Source organism: Hyposmocoma kahamanoa, unplaced genomic scaffold, assembly GCF_003589595.1.
Source record: "Hyposmocoma kahamanoa isolate Upper Pololo Valley unplaced genomic scaffold, ASM358959v1 100021, whole genome shotgun sequence".
Classification (NCBI taxonomy): Eukaryota; Metazoa; Arthropoda; class Insecta; order Lepidoptera; family Cosmopterigidae; genus Hyposmocoma; species Hyposmocoma kahamanoa.
The window spans coordinates 18,689,834-18,706,985 of record NW_020653200.1 but is presented as its reverse complement, the minus strand read 5'-3'; the positions used below and the strand labels follow the sequence as shown (position 1 = coordinate 18,706,985).

At 33.2% G+C, this 17,152-nt stretch overlaps 1 protein-coding gene across 2 annotated transcripts in view; it reads left to right on the top strand.

The window, feature by feature from the left end:
- The window catches only part of LOC113227651, a 100,764-nt gene that overhangs the window by 64,522 nt on the left and 19,090 nt on the right, over window positions 1–17,152 (top strand). For both annotated transcript variants that reach the window (XR_003310222.1, XM_026460617.1), the window contains exon 2: window positions 5,847–6,190. Coding sequence is in view for 1 of the 2 variants with exons in the window: in XM_026460617.1 (XP_026316402.1) it covers window positions 5,847–6,190 (344 nt within the window). In the remaining variant the exon portion in view is untranslated. The remainder of the gene's footprint in view (window positions 1–5,846; window positions 6,191–17,152) is intronic.

Genomic DNA, 17,152 nt, shown 5'->3' with positions numbered 1-17,152 from the left:
GTGTTTGAGAGCGATCATCCATCGATACGTGATTTATGTCAGTCATAAACTTGACCGTTTTATAACCCCCCAGTGTTGATGTGCTACTTCTTATACACCTCAGTGTTTACATTTAAACAAAGTATTAAATAGTTTATTTAGTTCTTGGGTTTTATTTTATTGATCGTAACAAGAGAAAGTTTGTGCCTTGAAAGGCTAGAAAGGGGTTAGAATTATTCTTTTTGATAATAGTTAATAGGTTTTGATGGATTGTAGATGTAATAATATACTTTATATTATTAGTTAATTTGCAGGTTGTATACTAAATAAGCAATAAATAATGTAAGTTACAGTTATCGACTAAGGTACAGTAACCAGTCACTGCAAATATACAAAGAATAAGTAAATGTTAAAGAATTAGTTAGCCATTTTCAAAATGACAGTCAAGGCGTATTATTTAGCCTCATGAAATATGTATTTATGTAAGTATTTAAATAGTTTATAATTTTATGTCATTGATATTGTTTTTGTATTACATAATTTTAATTTTGTTGAGCACGTAATTTCGATATTTTATGTCCTGTACCTAGATATGCTGTAAGAAAATTATTTTAGAAATAAATAGAACCTTTTGTTTGAGCTTTCCATTTGTTAAATGTGATTTTCCTGTACAATAAACTATAAAATAAAATAAATAAATAATAATAAGTAACATAGACAAGAACAATCGCAAAAATATCTATTAGTTTGTCTCTTTTGTTTATGTTGTCACATATGCATAACCTTTTCCTTTAAATTTTTTTGCATTATCTAGAGCTCGATACTTAAGATTTTGAACCAGTGACAAAATTTTTATTTACTTTGATTCAATCAAAACGTGTAACAAGAAATATAACCCACAAATCATTCAACAGCTCATCGTACGCAATAATGAATACGCACTCAAATTGCAGCTCTAGAAGTTGCAGACCCCACATTATGTGTTTCCAGTAACTCGGCTTCTATCATTAGAGGCTGGAATTAGCAAATTAAGGTACCGCAAGATGTCAGGTGATGAAATCAGGCTAGCCGAAGCAGCAAATAATGATTACCCTTGGAGAAAATCAGTGATTTTGGATGTAGTTAGTACAATCGTTTAAGTTACGAGGTTTGATGTATTCAGTAATTAGGTTTGTAAATATTGTTTACTTAGAGAAGATTTCGAACAATTTGGTATTAAGTAATATCTTAATCAATTGTTTTACGTATTATTTTAAAGATTAGAAATTATTTCATTTAGGGCAGATAAAGAACGGCATAAAATTAATTTTGAGGACAGTTGCAGTAAAAAATGTGTGACTTGTTTTCGTTATGTTTTTTTTGTATATTGTATTGTATCTAAATGACAAACAAGTTTTTGGCTTATGTTTCGGATCCCCAGTCAAATATTCCGTAAACGTTTTTACGTTTCAATGCCTGGCAGAGGTTTGTATTACCATTGTCACTATCCAAGTATTAAAGTTACTCTTCCATCTCCTAAATATGAGTAATTCAAATAAATTAACGTAAAAATAAAGTGAATCTGAAATAAAGTGAATCTTGAAACTGCCTCCGTGGCCGAACGGTTACCATGCCGGACTGCTACGCAGAGGTCCCGGGTTCGATTCCCGTGCCGGGAGAAATATTTATATGGCCTACATTTATTTCTCTCGTGTGTTTGGATGTAATTTGTGGTTGTCTATGTGTGTGTCCATGGCACCCGCGACAGACGGCTTCCCTGGTACGGGGATATAAAAAAAGAAAAAAAAAAGAAACGGTAAATATGAATATCTGATCTTGGCTTCATACAATCTTTACTTACTACAACTTTATTTTTTCAACACTAATGTGAAGATCAACACACGTATATACATATATGTATAATATATAATATATATTTTCTAGTCGTTGCCAGGTTAATCTATTACTACTTCGTTTAAAACTCAAATAAGATAACTGAATGAAACAATCAAACAGTAAATTAAAGCCGTAAATTCTGCCATATCAAGTTGACAATCAAAGATAAATTTACGCTATAAATTTAACTTTATAGTAAGTATTTTATTTGGGGCAAGGTTTATTTAGAACGATGCCAAGATCTTATTTGGAACTAACCAAAGTGCTTTTGTAATATTGAGCTGTTCTATAAGGAACTAAAGTTTTGTAAAAAACATTGTTAGTACAATGTAGCAAAATGATTATTTAACAATTTGCCTTAAATGTGTAAAAAAATATTTACTATAATAAAGGAAAGCCCTTTTTACAACCTCTCACAACCTTTTTTACCCTTTTGCAAAGCGAAGCTTAAATTAAAAGCCATCTACCAATATCTTTAATTATGTCAGCGACGATACGAAACGAGTATAAAAATAATTTATACATATATAAACATGTATAGTAAATAGGCGTAAGCTAGAGACACCTGTGTTACGCATCCAGAGTCGATAAAGAAAAAATGAGACTCGCATCAGTATGCACACGCAGAGCATAGTATGGACATATCTTGAGACCATTAACGCATTTAAGCGGTACATGTTATAACAATATTTACATTGCATTAAATAAATAATATAGTAGCCTAAAAGTACAGTAATGTAATGACAAACGCTTTATACATTAAATAAGTTACTACGTTTAACTCATATACTTGCTGTTTTACGTTTGAAAGTTGATTACAATATTACGTAATATTGTAATTATCTTTGAAAGGTAAAAATTTCATAGTTTAATAACGATTGATTACACAATCAAGAACATATCAAGTTTGACACTTTAGACTTTGACCCTTTCTTAAAGCAAGTGGCATATACGAGAAGTTGAAAATTAAGTTGGAAGTGCTCTTGGCCCTATATTTTCGTTAGCGACATTTGGTTTGATAAAATAGAGCCTAGCAGAGATAATGTTACAACAAAATAACGAAAGAGCGTTGCAACCTTCTCGTAAGTTATTTTATAAACAGAAATGTGGGGTAGGATGCGAGCAGCAGTTCTGTTATTACAGCGACAGAGATTAAAAATCGGCATTTTTACGTTTACGTTGCCTTTATTAAATACGGCGATGTTTGATATTCTACATGTGCGTCCATGTTAATGACAATGTTGCAGTTTAGAGGGAACAAGCTATACTGTTCATCTCTTTTCCGCGGCGGCTGGTCGCTGCACGTGTGTCATGAAACGGGTTTCGCCCGCGGACAGCACCAAGATTTTATTAATTTGTGTTTCTTATACATTTTGTATTTCACCTCTTCGAGAGTCTTGGTGCCCTGGTACACGCTCCATCGATTATGTTGATAACAAATTGCTTTTCTTTGTTCTGTCGTTTCAAATCTTACTTGGTAATTTTTATTTTTGTGCATATTTGTCTTAGTATGAATAGGGCTGCCTGTTACTGATGCTTAATAAACTTATTTTGTGGTTAAACTTGCAGAACCACTGTTGTTATCTACCACCACCTAACGTATATACAAAAAATCAGTTTCAATCCGAAAACAAAATTAATTTTCAATTGTATATTAACAATAATCAATACATTAAAAACGTCAAACTGCAGCCTGAGGCGAGCCACCGCTAACAAATAGCTACTAGTCTGTCGAGGCCTTCTTTTGATACTCAATAACAATTTTCCACACAAATTTTTCATTAAAGTTTTTATTTTTTTCAAAATTAATTCGATTAATACATCCATGTACTTTTTTTTAATGACCGTCGGATATATCTACACTTTCAAACGTTGCATTATATCTTTCGAGACCTTTCGAAAGCCATATAATTTTGTTCACAAAAAATAATAAAATTGATCAATCGCTACAAATGTCTGTTGCTACCGTTTCTTGTGGTTATATAAACTATAGGCGGGCCCTTTGAGCGCACCACAAAAGTACCAAATGAAGAAATTCTGGATTTCTAATAATAGTTCTGGCTGAGGTTGGAAAACACACGACACGAAAAGTAAATGTTTCATTTAGTTACTTTGGATTTTAAAAGTTAGCGGTGTGCATACATCGCAAAGTTTAAGACGTGTCAAAGCTTTCCCAGCAGGTAAAGCGTTCGATTGCATACTGCACAGACGTGTCATCGATAGTATAGACGAATATTATTTTTCAATAATAACAATCTTTGTAATAATTAAAATAAATAAAAACAATAATAAAAATAAAAATAAGTAATCTTCGAAGTCGTGCCAACAATTAAAATGAGATTTTGTAATTTCATATCTTCCAAGGAATGTCGTAGAAAGTAAAGTTATTTCAGTCGGGAGGTATATATTGTGATTTATAGTGTATGTATATGCAGTTCCACCCCGTTTTATAGAAGGACACAGTCAAGGTGAAAATTTAAATAGCGTGACGATGACAAGAGTGTTAAACTTAAACGTTGAAACTAATTCGCTAAAAATCATCCTTGAACCAAGGCTTTTACCATCTCACCGTCTACGTGAACATAAACGCACGCAATCGCGACGTAGGCGAAATCGCGACTAATAAAGATTTTGATTTATTTCCCGACATCGACAAATGCTCATTAATTCAATGTGAACGATTGATTAATCGATACAACACTTCGCTAAACCTTATATAGAAATGACCTTAAACGGGCAAGATATGGGTATATATACCTGAATATTGTTTTAAAAAACAATTATTGACAATATTATATATTGGCACTCTTCTTCTTATCGTGTTAGTACTTGTTTTATTTTAGGATTATATTGACTTTGAATAGTATGTTGCCACCTTGACTACGTCATTCGTGGCCGCGTAGTGTTCTTCCTTCGTACAGGTATTAGGCCACAAGGGACACAACAGCAAGTGCTGCTTAGACTTTGTTGGGACACCGCAATGGTATTGGGTACAACTAGCATCCCTGTAACCTCATTTACACACCTTGTTTCTGTCGCGACCTACTTGAGTGCGAAGTCGATTTAAGCATTTCCACTCGGGTCAGAACTGTGGAAATAGAATGCCCCATATTTGATTACAACACGCTGAACATGACACCACACTGGGATGCGCCGCGTTGAATGCGGGCCCTCCTGATCGTGAACAAGTGGTCAATCGATACGGTACGGTAATAACTACGGTAGACCTTGGGTTACAAAAATGATGAAATCTCACCTTATGTGATTTATGCAGCGTTCAATTAGTAGTAAAATTAGTGACAGCTATTTAATTTAATCATGACATCAATAAGAGGGCCACAGAGAGATATTGCGGTTTACCAAGCGTTTTTTGTTGTGTCCCATTATATATCACATATGTATGTTTTCTGAGGTTTGGAACAATAGTATATTTTTAGAGAGATAAAATGATCCCTGTGATATTTCGGACCGTCATTTCTCTGATTTGGAACAGGATACGAATCGTATATATATATCGAAAGTCGTATTCCAGAATTCTACACAATGCTCAAGTCAGGACTTGAGTATGATTTTCAGTGCTTTAAATCATACTCAAGTCCCGACTTGAGCATTGAGTAGAATTCTGGAATACGACTCTTAGGCTCGTATTCTAGAACTCTACTCAATGCTCAAGTCAGGATTTGAGTATGGTTTAAAGTATTCGAAATCATACTCAAATCCCTGCCATTAGGGTCGTATTTCCAGTGCTTGTGTTTCAATTGCAATCCTGACTTGAGCATTGAGTAGAGTTCTGGAATACGACCCTTAGTCATCCAAGTCAGGTCTCAAGTTAAGTTACGTGTTTCATATCACTTTTTAAATAATTATTTCTTTAACAAGAATAGCAAACTATCTATATATATGATCAACATTTAGAAATTATTACTATTTTTACGAATTATGAATTTATATTGTTTTTCAAAAGGTTCTTAATTTCCTTTTTTTTTTCGCAGAGCGTCCTTTCTCCGAATCCGACATCGATCGACCCGGTCCAGCGCCGCAGCCGCAGCAGTGTCGTCGCTCAGCCTCGTCCTCTCCTCCCGCTCTTACCATCGATAGTAACCTGGAAGATGACGTCTTTGTCAGCCCACGAACCGCCAATGGAAATGATCTGTTTTCGTCCAGGAACTTGGAGATTTTTGGCTATGGAAGCCCTAGAACTCCAGCTGGAGTGCTGCTGAATGGCCGAAGTGAGAGAAGCTTCACCTTCTCTGTAAGCAGTCAAAAGCAGTGCAGAGATAAGGGCGGAACGGATCATGCTGACGGAGCCCATGCTGCTTACACTGATGACGATGATGTGAGTATTTTAATCACTCATTTTCAATTTAAAGTGCGTGTATTGTTTAAAGTTTGTGGATATGCGTGTCACGGATTAGGTAACGAGAAACAAAATTCACTAAAAAAATATTACGAGTTTGCCGTGTTACTGCCTCAATATTTACGGGTAAACATACGTACGAGTGTAGGTCAAACAAAACATGTATGACAACAAATTTATTAATTTATTTTTATAATACAATTGGAAAGTACTAAATACCATATGAAATAAAAAGCATTATAAATAAATAACATGGATATGCATCCAGAACCACTGTTATACATAGAACGTTTGATTCTTAACAAGTGCTTCGTCGACATCAATAACGCCGTTAACAATTAATCCTAGTTCATTAGTTGGCGGACACTTTGTGAATATTGCGCAATATTTTACGCTGAACACAAATACATTAATAGATTTTAAAATCGTAATATGTTTTTCTAAAAACGCACGTGCGAGGCGAACCTTTGTCTAACCGCAGATGATTCACCATGTCGATGAACCGGCGCGCGCGCACGACAAAATAATAAACGTACCGGCGTTAAATTAATAAAAGTTGCACAAAATATTGACGGTGATACACGTGCGAATATATACAATTTATAAAGCGAGAAGAGAGATAAAGCAAAGTTGGTAGGTACTTTACAAATTTGTTATCACGGTATATACTGTCTTCAGTTTCACCTACAAACTAAGCTTAAGATATAAACTATTTAAACGTTTAATTACAAGAATTATTTTACTTTATATGTTTTTTGTCCCTGGTGCATTTCTCAATGAGGTGGTAAAAGTGACCCCTCATTTTTAAAAGTAACATACATATTAAACGACAAATTCGTATTATTTTCCATCAAAATGTCTACTTAAATTGACACTTCATAGTACGCAGTTTAAAGACCAATAGCAAGAAGTAAGCTACACTGTTACAATTACATTGTTAATACAACAATGAAATTAAAAGTGCTGACTGAAACGAAATTAAATCTTTCCAATAGATACTGGTTTACGTTCAAATAAAATTCGGTGTGAGTGTTGTTGCACCCACAGATAAAAACTGTGGAGCGGACTTTTTTATTACCCTTAATCTTTAAATTTAATGTGATTGCTCATAAAAATATATGCGTTTAATTTCATTTTTAGGTTTCCGAACCTAAAAGATAAAAGATATTCAGTGATTAAATTCCGACTGCACGTCACGGCTTCTTTGTTCAGAAACTATTATTGCTATCGTTTTAAAATTTAGCATAGTTACCCCGCCTTCATCGCTCCCGTAAGTTAAAAAAATTAAGAAACATTTGTAACTTTTTTAATTGTGTGAAAATGGCGTACCCATATTACAAAGCAGAAAGGAACAGGCCGGTTATAATACTTATGTAAATGCTTTTTTGATACACCGAAATAATATACTTATTATCTTTTTAATCTTATTGACAAAAATATACAAAACATACCGTGTATCTGATCTTTGAAGTTTATAAACTGAAAATTTAAATAATTTAGACATATCGATCCTTCTATATTTTGCTGGACTAGTAAGGAAGTAAGGATAATCAATACATCAATATCCTATGGTGGATGATGATTACGAAATTTATTGTGAATCTCAAAAGGAACACATATTCAATTATAATATGTTTTTAATAAAAAAAGCATGATTCGTTACATAACCAGAGCTATTCATGTGCTACAATTAGCCGCATACGATTTATCAATCTTAAATCAGTTGTAATGGAAAATTCGCTTGCGCGTTCAAATATCTTGGAACGTTGCCATGCAACGAGTTATTTCTGCAAATTTTCCAAAAAGAACAAAACGTCATCACTGTGTCAGGTAACAAGGAGTTAATGATATTTGGAAATTTGTATATTTTTCTACTTGTCATTTTGACATTGGCTTATAATACTTTTTAATTGTCAGTCCTTTCGAGAGAACTAAGATAAATACAAGTAATTTGAAAAGAGACAACTTGTGGCTTCGAAAACTATTGTAAACACAACCCAGCACATAGTAGTAAAATTAGAATTAATTTGTTTTTGTTTCGCTCTGACAGAAATAGGTCACATAACGCGGTAGACTACTGCGACATTTTAACGTCGATATGTTTTTGTCATTTTACTGTTGTTGCGAGACTTTGAATGACAAATGATTTCTTTGCCATCTTTTCTTAACGCGAATATCAAAGCAGATAATTGAAAATCGATGTACATCATTCGCAACGAACATATTTTCTTATTTCGAACATCTCATGTCAGTCATGAAGATAATTAACAAGTATCTTTGGTATGAACTCCGAACACTTTCCCATTTTTACGCTAGACACAGCTCTCTTGTACCATGTGCTTTGGCCTAATTTAATATACACTTTGGTACATATATTTGTAGCTATGTATGTGAAGTGTGTACAATCTATTCTAAATATTGCAGAAGCTCACTCCACGCGATGACACCCTCTTTCACTCGTCGACTTTCGCTCTTCGGTTTACGTTTCGCGTAAAATAAACTTATTTTAGTATTTAGTATGAAATTAATTGCCCCACAAAACTGTGAGGGGCCCGACGAAAGCTAGATTTACGCTTTATTGGATGGATTTGATGGAAGTGCTTAGGATTTCAGGCAATGACTCATTGTAATGTTATATGCACAATAAAATGCGTAATTTTATGGTGTGCGTCTAAGACGTTGGTTATGGTCTTTACGAATTTTTTTTAATAAATATAAAATAAATGAGCTGAAACTCAAATTATTTTGTATTACTTATCTTTGAAAAAATCGTATAAGAGGTCACAAAATAAATAAAATACACCTAGCATTTGTGTCTATAACTTTCGTAAAGTTCTACTAAGATAAGTTCCATCACGCATTTATCATGATGATGATTTATCATGATGCCTAATAAATTTTGCGTTGAATATAGTAAGTATAATTATCTCGTGACTATAAACTATTTGGCTCCGAAAACATATAAACCGCATCTATGGATTTCACAGTTCTCTTTTCACGCGTGGTATTCGCATGGGTTTGACAACATAAGCTTTAAATCAGCCAGAAAATCCCCATAAAGAACTAGGTAGCCTAAAAGAATCAACTAACTCACAACCATAAAGTGACCTTGTTGCATCCGAAAGTATAAATCCGAGCGTCTGTTGTCTCGGCCGTAAACCAAGAATGGCCGGCCAACTGTAATAACATCATTACTTGACTTGACTGAAGATTTTAATACCCAGTAAAAACCGGCAGGCGCTAAGTGTACGTATGTCTTTAGACTGACAATGTATATATTTTAGTAGCAATAGAGCTCCTTGTGAAAGAGTTCGTCAAGGCTAGTATTGCCACCTTACCTATTTCTGCCGCTACATAGTAATATGTATAATCAATTAGGATTATTGTTCATGTGCTTTCAAGATGAAGAAAACACATCTAAAACATGGTCTCAAAATTCATAATACTAGTTTTCGAAAATGACAGAATTGATTAAACTGACCCATTGAGCATATAACCAGAGATAGAGACGAAATGATATTTAGCCAGCCCGAATTCGAAACGATTGACGGGAGTCGTCAATTGTTTCACTTCAAAAGGACCAGTTTAACTTTGTTTAAGTTAAGCTTTGCTATAATGTACGAAAATTGAAAAATTACATATTAAATATTTAATTACCGATGACATGTGATTCTGTTTGTTTTGTAATTAGATGTTTTGCTGTTTTTCCCACACCACCGAATAGAACAGCCTCGCATTGTTAGAGATATTATCTTTATTACAATAAATACAGAATAGTTTTGGAATATACGTAGACGTACACACGTTGCTAGTGCTGTATCATATCAGCTTTCTAATTGGTAATTGAGTGTTGATATTTAAAAGTGATATAAAACCCATTTACCTGATGAGTTGCTAGGGATGAATGATCCTTATTTCGTCTCTGTTTCTGGTTACATACTCGATGAACTGACCTAATATGGAGAAAACACGTACTTCATATGATTATACAATAAAAGTATTTTTCTCATCTTCAATAACGGGTGTTCCTAGAAAAACACCTAACCTTACATGATTCCCAATAAAGCTTTAATGGATACAGCAGCATAAACATCTAAAACACTTAATTTTATAGTTTTAGCTTTTTCATCTTTCTCTCACTTTCGACCTGAGTGTATTATATAAACACACGCGCTCTATGAAGTTACAATATTAAAATTACTATACTTTATAAGAGGTAAAGTGAATTATGTAATAATGAGGAATTATCATTGCATAGAAAAAACTGACCATCAGAGTTCATAGGAATTCTCAATTGGATAAGATGCGCAAAGACCTCGAAATCGAACTTTAATAGTGAGTAATCTGTCAACCTTAGAAGAAAAACCTTATAACGGGAAAATGTAGTGTTTGTGTTGCAGTAATTACTAATTAAAACTTTCGGGAATAGAATAAGTAAGGTCGGTTTTCTAGAAACGTGTAATAAAGAAGTTGAGAACGACGAAAGGATTCGTATAAGGTACATGGATTCATCACACTAAGAGTGACCCGCTGTACCAGAGTAATACCCTTATGTATTAATATAGGACAATAAACTTAAATCGAATTTGAAATTACGAGTCCGCCAATACCTACATCAGAAATAATTCGACTTGAACCCAAATTTACAACGATTGGTTTTAAATAAAATAACAGTACCAGTAATATACGAGCGAACTCGACGACATAAATACATATTATATTGTATCACACTCAATCTATTCTTGGCCTAACTGATTCACAGTGGGAGACAAACGTGAACATAAAATCGCGGAATAGCACGCAATAACCATTTGAACCTTTGTCTAATTAAAAGATAAGCGTATGTGCATCAAGCATGACTACGAGCACTATGCATGTTAAACACATTTAGAATATGACAAAGTTCTATTTCTTTTACTTTATATTTAACAACTTTATATTATCATGAAATTGACCTGGCAGACGGAACGTGATTGTTGTAAAACGAAGAGTTAAACTATACAAATGTATATGAAATACTTGAATTAATTGACTGCGTTAGCTTTTCTACTTTTGTTTGTGGGGTTATGAGAGGTTAGGAGTTACCTGCTAACTGTCCTAATAGGTTCTGGGCCCGTAATAATAAACAAATATCAATAGTGTACTTTGACATTTATCTACAGAAACTTGACAAAGAAACAACCCAAGAAATCATATAAGGAAAAAGGGGATCAAATCCAAACCTTCCACAAGAAATATTAATACACAGTAAACACTCTCAAATATTAAATGTGCACAAAATTACAAGAGGTACCCGATTTTCTTGTAATCTTTTATGTTTTGTCATCCGTCATAATGTATTTTCGCATTTTCAAGGATCACTGGAGAGGGTTCGGGCGAGGCTTTTTGTGAACAGTGTCCGGGCTTTCGAGCATTTTCTTTTTTTTCTTTATTATTTCCCCGATCCGTCTTATTCGCTTCGCTGCTATTAATATTCATGAGTAAATTGCTGGAATCATCTAACAGGGATAGATTGTATGGAGATTTTGATGGTGTCTTTTAAGATATTGTTCATTTCTTTTTCAAATACGCATATAATTTCTAGCTAAACAGAAAGTCGTGTAGTTACTGTACCTGTTTAATTATAAAATAACATGACGTAGTAAAAATAATGAAGCATAAAGTCACTATGTTATCCTCTGTGAGATATTTGTTTTAGACATTGTTCTATACAATAATCACAATGTTATCTGAAATCACGAAAGAAACCAGAAAAATTTTCATACGCTGACACACCTGACTCATTTAAATATTCTCTGTAAAATCCCCTCATATCGCTACACAGAAATGGGGTGCAGTCGACTCCAAGATAAGAGATTAAAAAGAAAATGCCATCCCATTGTGGAGACGCCCACTTGTACGAGACGGAGCAATCATCCTAGACGCTCGACGAAAAAACGATATGAAACACAGTACAAAAAAAAGTAATGAAAGAAAAAGCAAAACATGTTAAAGAAGCAGGGGAGATTTTCTAAGAGGAAGAAAGGTGTAATGGAGATCATGGATATGGAAAATGTACGACACTCGCTTGTTGAGCAAAACAAGAAAGTATGAACTCTGTAATCGTTTTCAGAAAATTGGATGGAAAACTTTACATTTTTGCTGTAGTAATTTCCCTGTCTTGATGTTTAGAGGTATCATAATAAAAATATGCTCTTACGTGACAAAAATTAAGAAAATAAGATATTTGTTGCTAACCGAATAAAACAAAAATGAGCATTATAATAGAGCACATTATAACGGATGCATGGATGCATTTGGTACGTACGAATCACTAAAGTATTTTAAAGAATACTAGTGCGACACAAAGCTCTTACGCTGGACTGGATCTGAAGTCATGAAGTGCTTGAGGAAGCTGAGCCAGACGCTTTCATCGAAAAACCTCGGAAAACGGATCGAAAATAAAGTAGAAAAAAATCGAGACATCTCTAGTAGCGACGGGTCTCAAGCCTCGAAGCGAACCTTGATGTTTTGAAAGCTGTCTGTGACACCGTTTTGCTACCATTTATCGTTTATTTCCTTGGAGGTGAAAAATATATATAAAAGCATGTTTAGGAACATATTAAATTAATTTAACAATAGAAAAATTAAAATTGGCAAGTTGTAAAGTCATGGATACTTTTATCTACATATATTTCCTACGTACGGAATAAGTTTGTTTATTTGGAAAGACCACGGAAAGAGCAATAATTTTAGAAGAGAATGCTTAAGTCTTATGCTTAAATTATCGCTCGGTTGCTGTAATAATTTATTTATGTTATATGGTGAATTATTATTACTTAAATTTACATATTGAATATGTTGAGTGAGATGGTTTATCTCTGGGCTTAAAAACATAGAATTAAAATGAATGTTTTAAATATTTGTAATGAAAAAGAAAACTACTGCTTTGACAGTGTTAATCCTAGACATTGATTTATTAATCCTTAAAATTTGTTAACTAAAGTGTGTTTAGGAATTTTCATTACGTTAAAAATGAGATGAATATCTTACAAATATTTTTATTTTACTGGCTTGCGTCAGTATCCCAATTATGTAATAGATTAATTGAAATTCAAAGAATATCAATCTGTTCTTTTAATTTTTTGGACTCTAGGTGTCACAAGACGGTGTAAGAGTAACTCGAACCTTTGTTTTTCGCCACTCACCGTGCCGTATCATTAACTCGGAGTGGATGAGAGTTTTTTTCGACTTTTTAACGTTAATCTTTTTTTATTTATGGAAAACTGCAGAGTGGTGTCACTGATCTTTGAGTTCTGAGAGGCGTCGCGGCTGAACACCGCTTAAGGCTTGCACGTGGCATGATATTAATTAGTGAAAGTTTCAATGGAAATATTTTTTCTTTTTTCCCGTCTAAGTACTATGCAGAAACACAGACGACGTCAACGCAGTGAAATATTTAGGGATTCTTTCAACTATGTATACTTTTTAAGAAACTTTCATATAATTTGTAGAGTACAATTGAAGACTTTCATACTTCACTTTCACAAGCCCTATAATTGTTCTATCTATTTCTAAAACCTTCGAAACTGGAAGACAAAAGAGACCATTTTCTAACCAGATCTAAAACAACGGATATACTTTCGATTTCGATCAATGAAATCATCAATGAGAATATGTCTAACGGTCAATTAACTTTACATTAGTTGTTATCACTTATTTCAACCCTTTTTAAATACCGGCTGCTATCGGGTCATGGGAATAGGCAAGCATAAAGGGTGTAAGACGATCCAGTCTATCATGGAGTATTATTTTCTCGCCACAAACGGTTTTATTTCTAAGCTTGTAATTGAAACATTGTACAGTCATCTGCAATGAAATGTATAAAATATTAAAATGTCTATATACTCGTATATTTCATTGGAAATATTCGTTGTATTTGTAAATGTTTCACGTATATGGTGCATAAATTTCCTCACAGACAACTATAATCAACCGGACAATATAATACAATGTAACCAAAAACATTGAAACCGTTCCCCATTTAATTTTATTTATTTATTCAAGTTCATCAACAGATACAAATTTACATTTTGCGTAAGTAGGCGTCTTCAGCTATGCGCAACTCATAAAAGATGAAACGCATATATTTCACACAAAATGACCATATGTTATATAAAACATAAAACTAAAATAATTACAATTAAATTAGTAAGGTTAATTGCCCTGCAGAGATAGGTTGGCGTGTATGAGGACATATCCACTACTGCACTGTCCTCATTATGTAATCTAGACAGACGAGAGACCAGTGAGTTGAGGCCTAATTTTGTACTTCTAAATGGAGGCGACAGAGGGGCAACGATCTTATTATGAGGGTATTATCATCTATGGGGAATGCTAAATTTAAAAATTGCTGTTATTTGAGTGCAGTAAATTTTGCTATTAATAAGTCAGTCAAGGATAACTAAGTCCAGGGGATCTTTGCACTTTTCAAGTGAGACAATTTAAACTTTTCTGTCTTATCTTAAGGGAGCATTTTCTTTTAGCCGCACCAGCCGTTGTAGTAAGGATACAAACTACAAATTGATCTAGCCTAACGTATGGGTTTCGTATTTCGTAATGAAGACTATCGCTACATATTCTAAAGGTGAGACTTATAAATTTGTTGCGATTAAAGACAAGCGCCGAGCTAAAAAAGCTTTCGTAATTTACAAAACAATCTTTGCTTAAACGAACAAATTCTATTTCTGGATACTTATTTTTTTTTATTGTTACCAGTGTACAACCTTGAGTTCTATTGTTATGAGTGCCTTACCCTAATGTTGGAAGGTAGGTTTAAAATAGTTTGTCCACCAACAATTTTTTCCAAACGAGAGTCGTTACGGAATCACCGCAATGCATTCTAACTGCTGAGCCACCGCGATAGTCAATAAAGGAATATTACGAATAACAAGGTGGCATTAGAAAATTCAAAGCTGTTGTTTACCGTGTGTAAGTTCCATTACCAAAACACAATACATAATATCGCATGACAACTAACATAGTATCTATCTCAAAATTGCTTAATATTGCCTATTTAATTTAAAAGCGACGTTGTCATGTCACTTTAAAATTACATCGTATACGGATGACATAAATATAGCGAAATTTTGAGATGGCATATAATATAACGCAATTTTGCGAGTGCGATATGTGTATAGCCAAAATTAATAATATATAATATTATTAATTCTTTAAATTTATAATATTATTAATATATTGTTAAATAATAATATATTGAGTTATTGTTTTTGTACAGGAAAAATATTTTAAATTTTGCTATCCACCAAAACAATTTAGATGAAATCTTATAAATCGGAATAGAAGGTAATAATATATGAAAGGCAGTCAGACAAATAAGCTTTGAGAATAAATCATGACATTCTTTGCAGATATCGCAAAATGAAATCGGGCGAAAGAAAAGTTTAAGGGAAGCCCCTTTGTGTGATCTGTGTGACGTCGTATTAAAATTTATATTAAAAAAAATTGAATTACGTTAGTGCCCCTTTAAATCTGTCTTATTATGAACTAGTGACCTGTTCCTGAACAATACGTTTTTTTACACGTTTGCAATTTGCTTTAAGTATTCTAAATATTTTGTGAAAATAGAGAAGACCTTCAGCTAGTCAAAATTAACATCATCCACATTCCACAGTCCGACTTTAAAATGACATGAAAATTTAATTACAAAATAGAAATATTACCTCGCAAAAAAATTTGTAAAACATACTTGGAAATAATTATTAATACAAAGATCTAACACCCAGAAAAATGTCTTTCGATCCGGCCGGATTCGAACCGTATTAATACTCGTAATTATACGTACATTCGTATTAACAATTATAACAAACCAGTAGAGTACTTAAACATAAAAATAATTGAATATGAATTCAATACAAATTTAAATACTCGGAAATATATAATTACAAATCGCAATATGGCTGAGACGTCATATTTTGGATTTCTTAAAAGGAATAAAGATAAAAAGGTGGCAGTCACAGAGATTTCCCATGTGAATTTTACTTTCACGTTTTCTCTTGCCGAATGACAAATAAACGTATCCCTGAATTTTTGTCATTCGTCATATCATTGTATTTCGAAATATCTGAAGAAAAATATCGTGATAAAATTTTAATATCTACACTACAGAAAAGGACTTTTAGAACACTGCCAAGAAGAGTAAATTCACTAATCGGTATTGAGCCGAAGTGATGGGTCACGGCTAAAAGAATCTCTAATAAAGTCCCGTACCCAGTAGTGTGAATTTTTAGGTAGGTATTGTGCACAAATTCCGCAAAAATATTGGCTATAGATGTCTAGATAGGGTATACATACGTGTGCAATATTCTCTCGATCGTTGTCTTTTATAGCAACGCGATCGCGATCAGATAAGTAACAGGGAAAATTATGTGAATTTAAATTATTGTTGTTGGAAAAATAAAACCATAGATTACAAGTTTTTTTACGTGGAATATGAATGCGATGTGATAGCTAGAGAACTATACAAATTATATAGTTACAAATTAGTTTTTAGATAGACAGATCTAGGCAACGGGCATGAAATAATTATAGTATCAGTAGATACAGTTTATTATATTTACTTTATCTGTTCGTTGTAATATAGAAATTAAAACTATTTTTTTGTAACGATACCGATACACCAACAATGTTGCCATTTTACGTCCTAATAAAAAATTTAAGGCAGTAGATACAGACTGATATCATAACAAATGTGTCAGTCATAAAAAAAACGAGTTATTATTAACAATAAATTGCATACGGCACCATACATCGTAAGAATCAACACATTCCAACGTGAGTCGTATTTTTTATTCTATTGAAGATTATTCTAATATATGGGGTTGTTTACAGTATTTTGTTATTTTTTGTTGGTTTTAGAAATTATAGTTAGCACTTTCATGA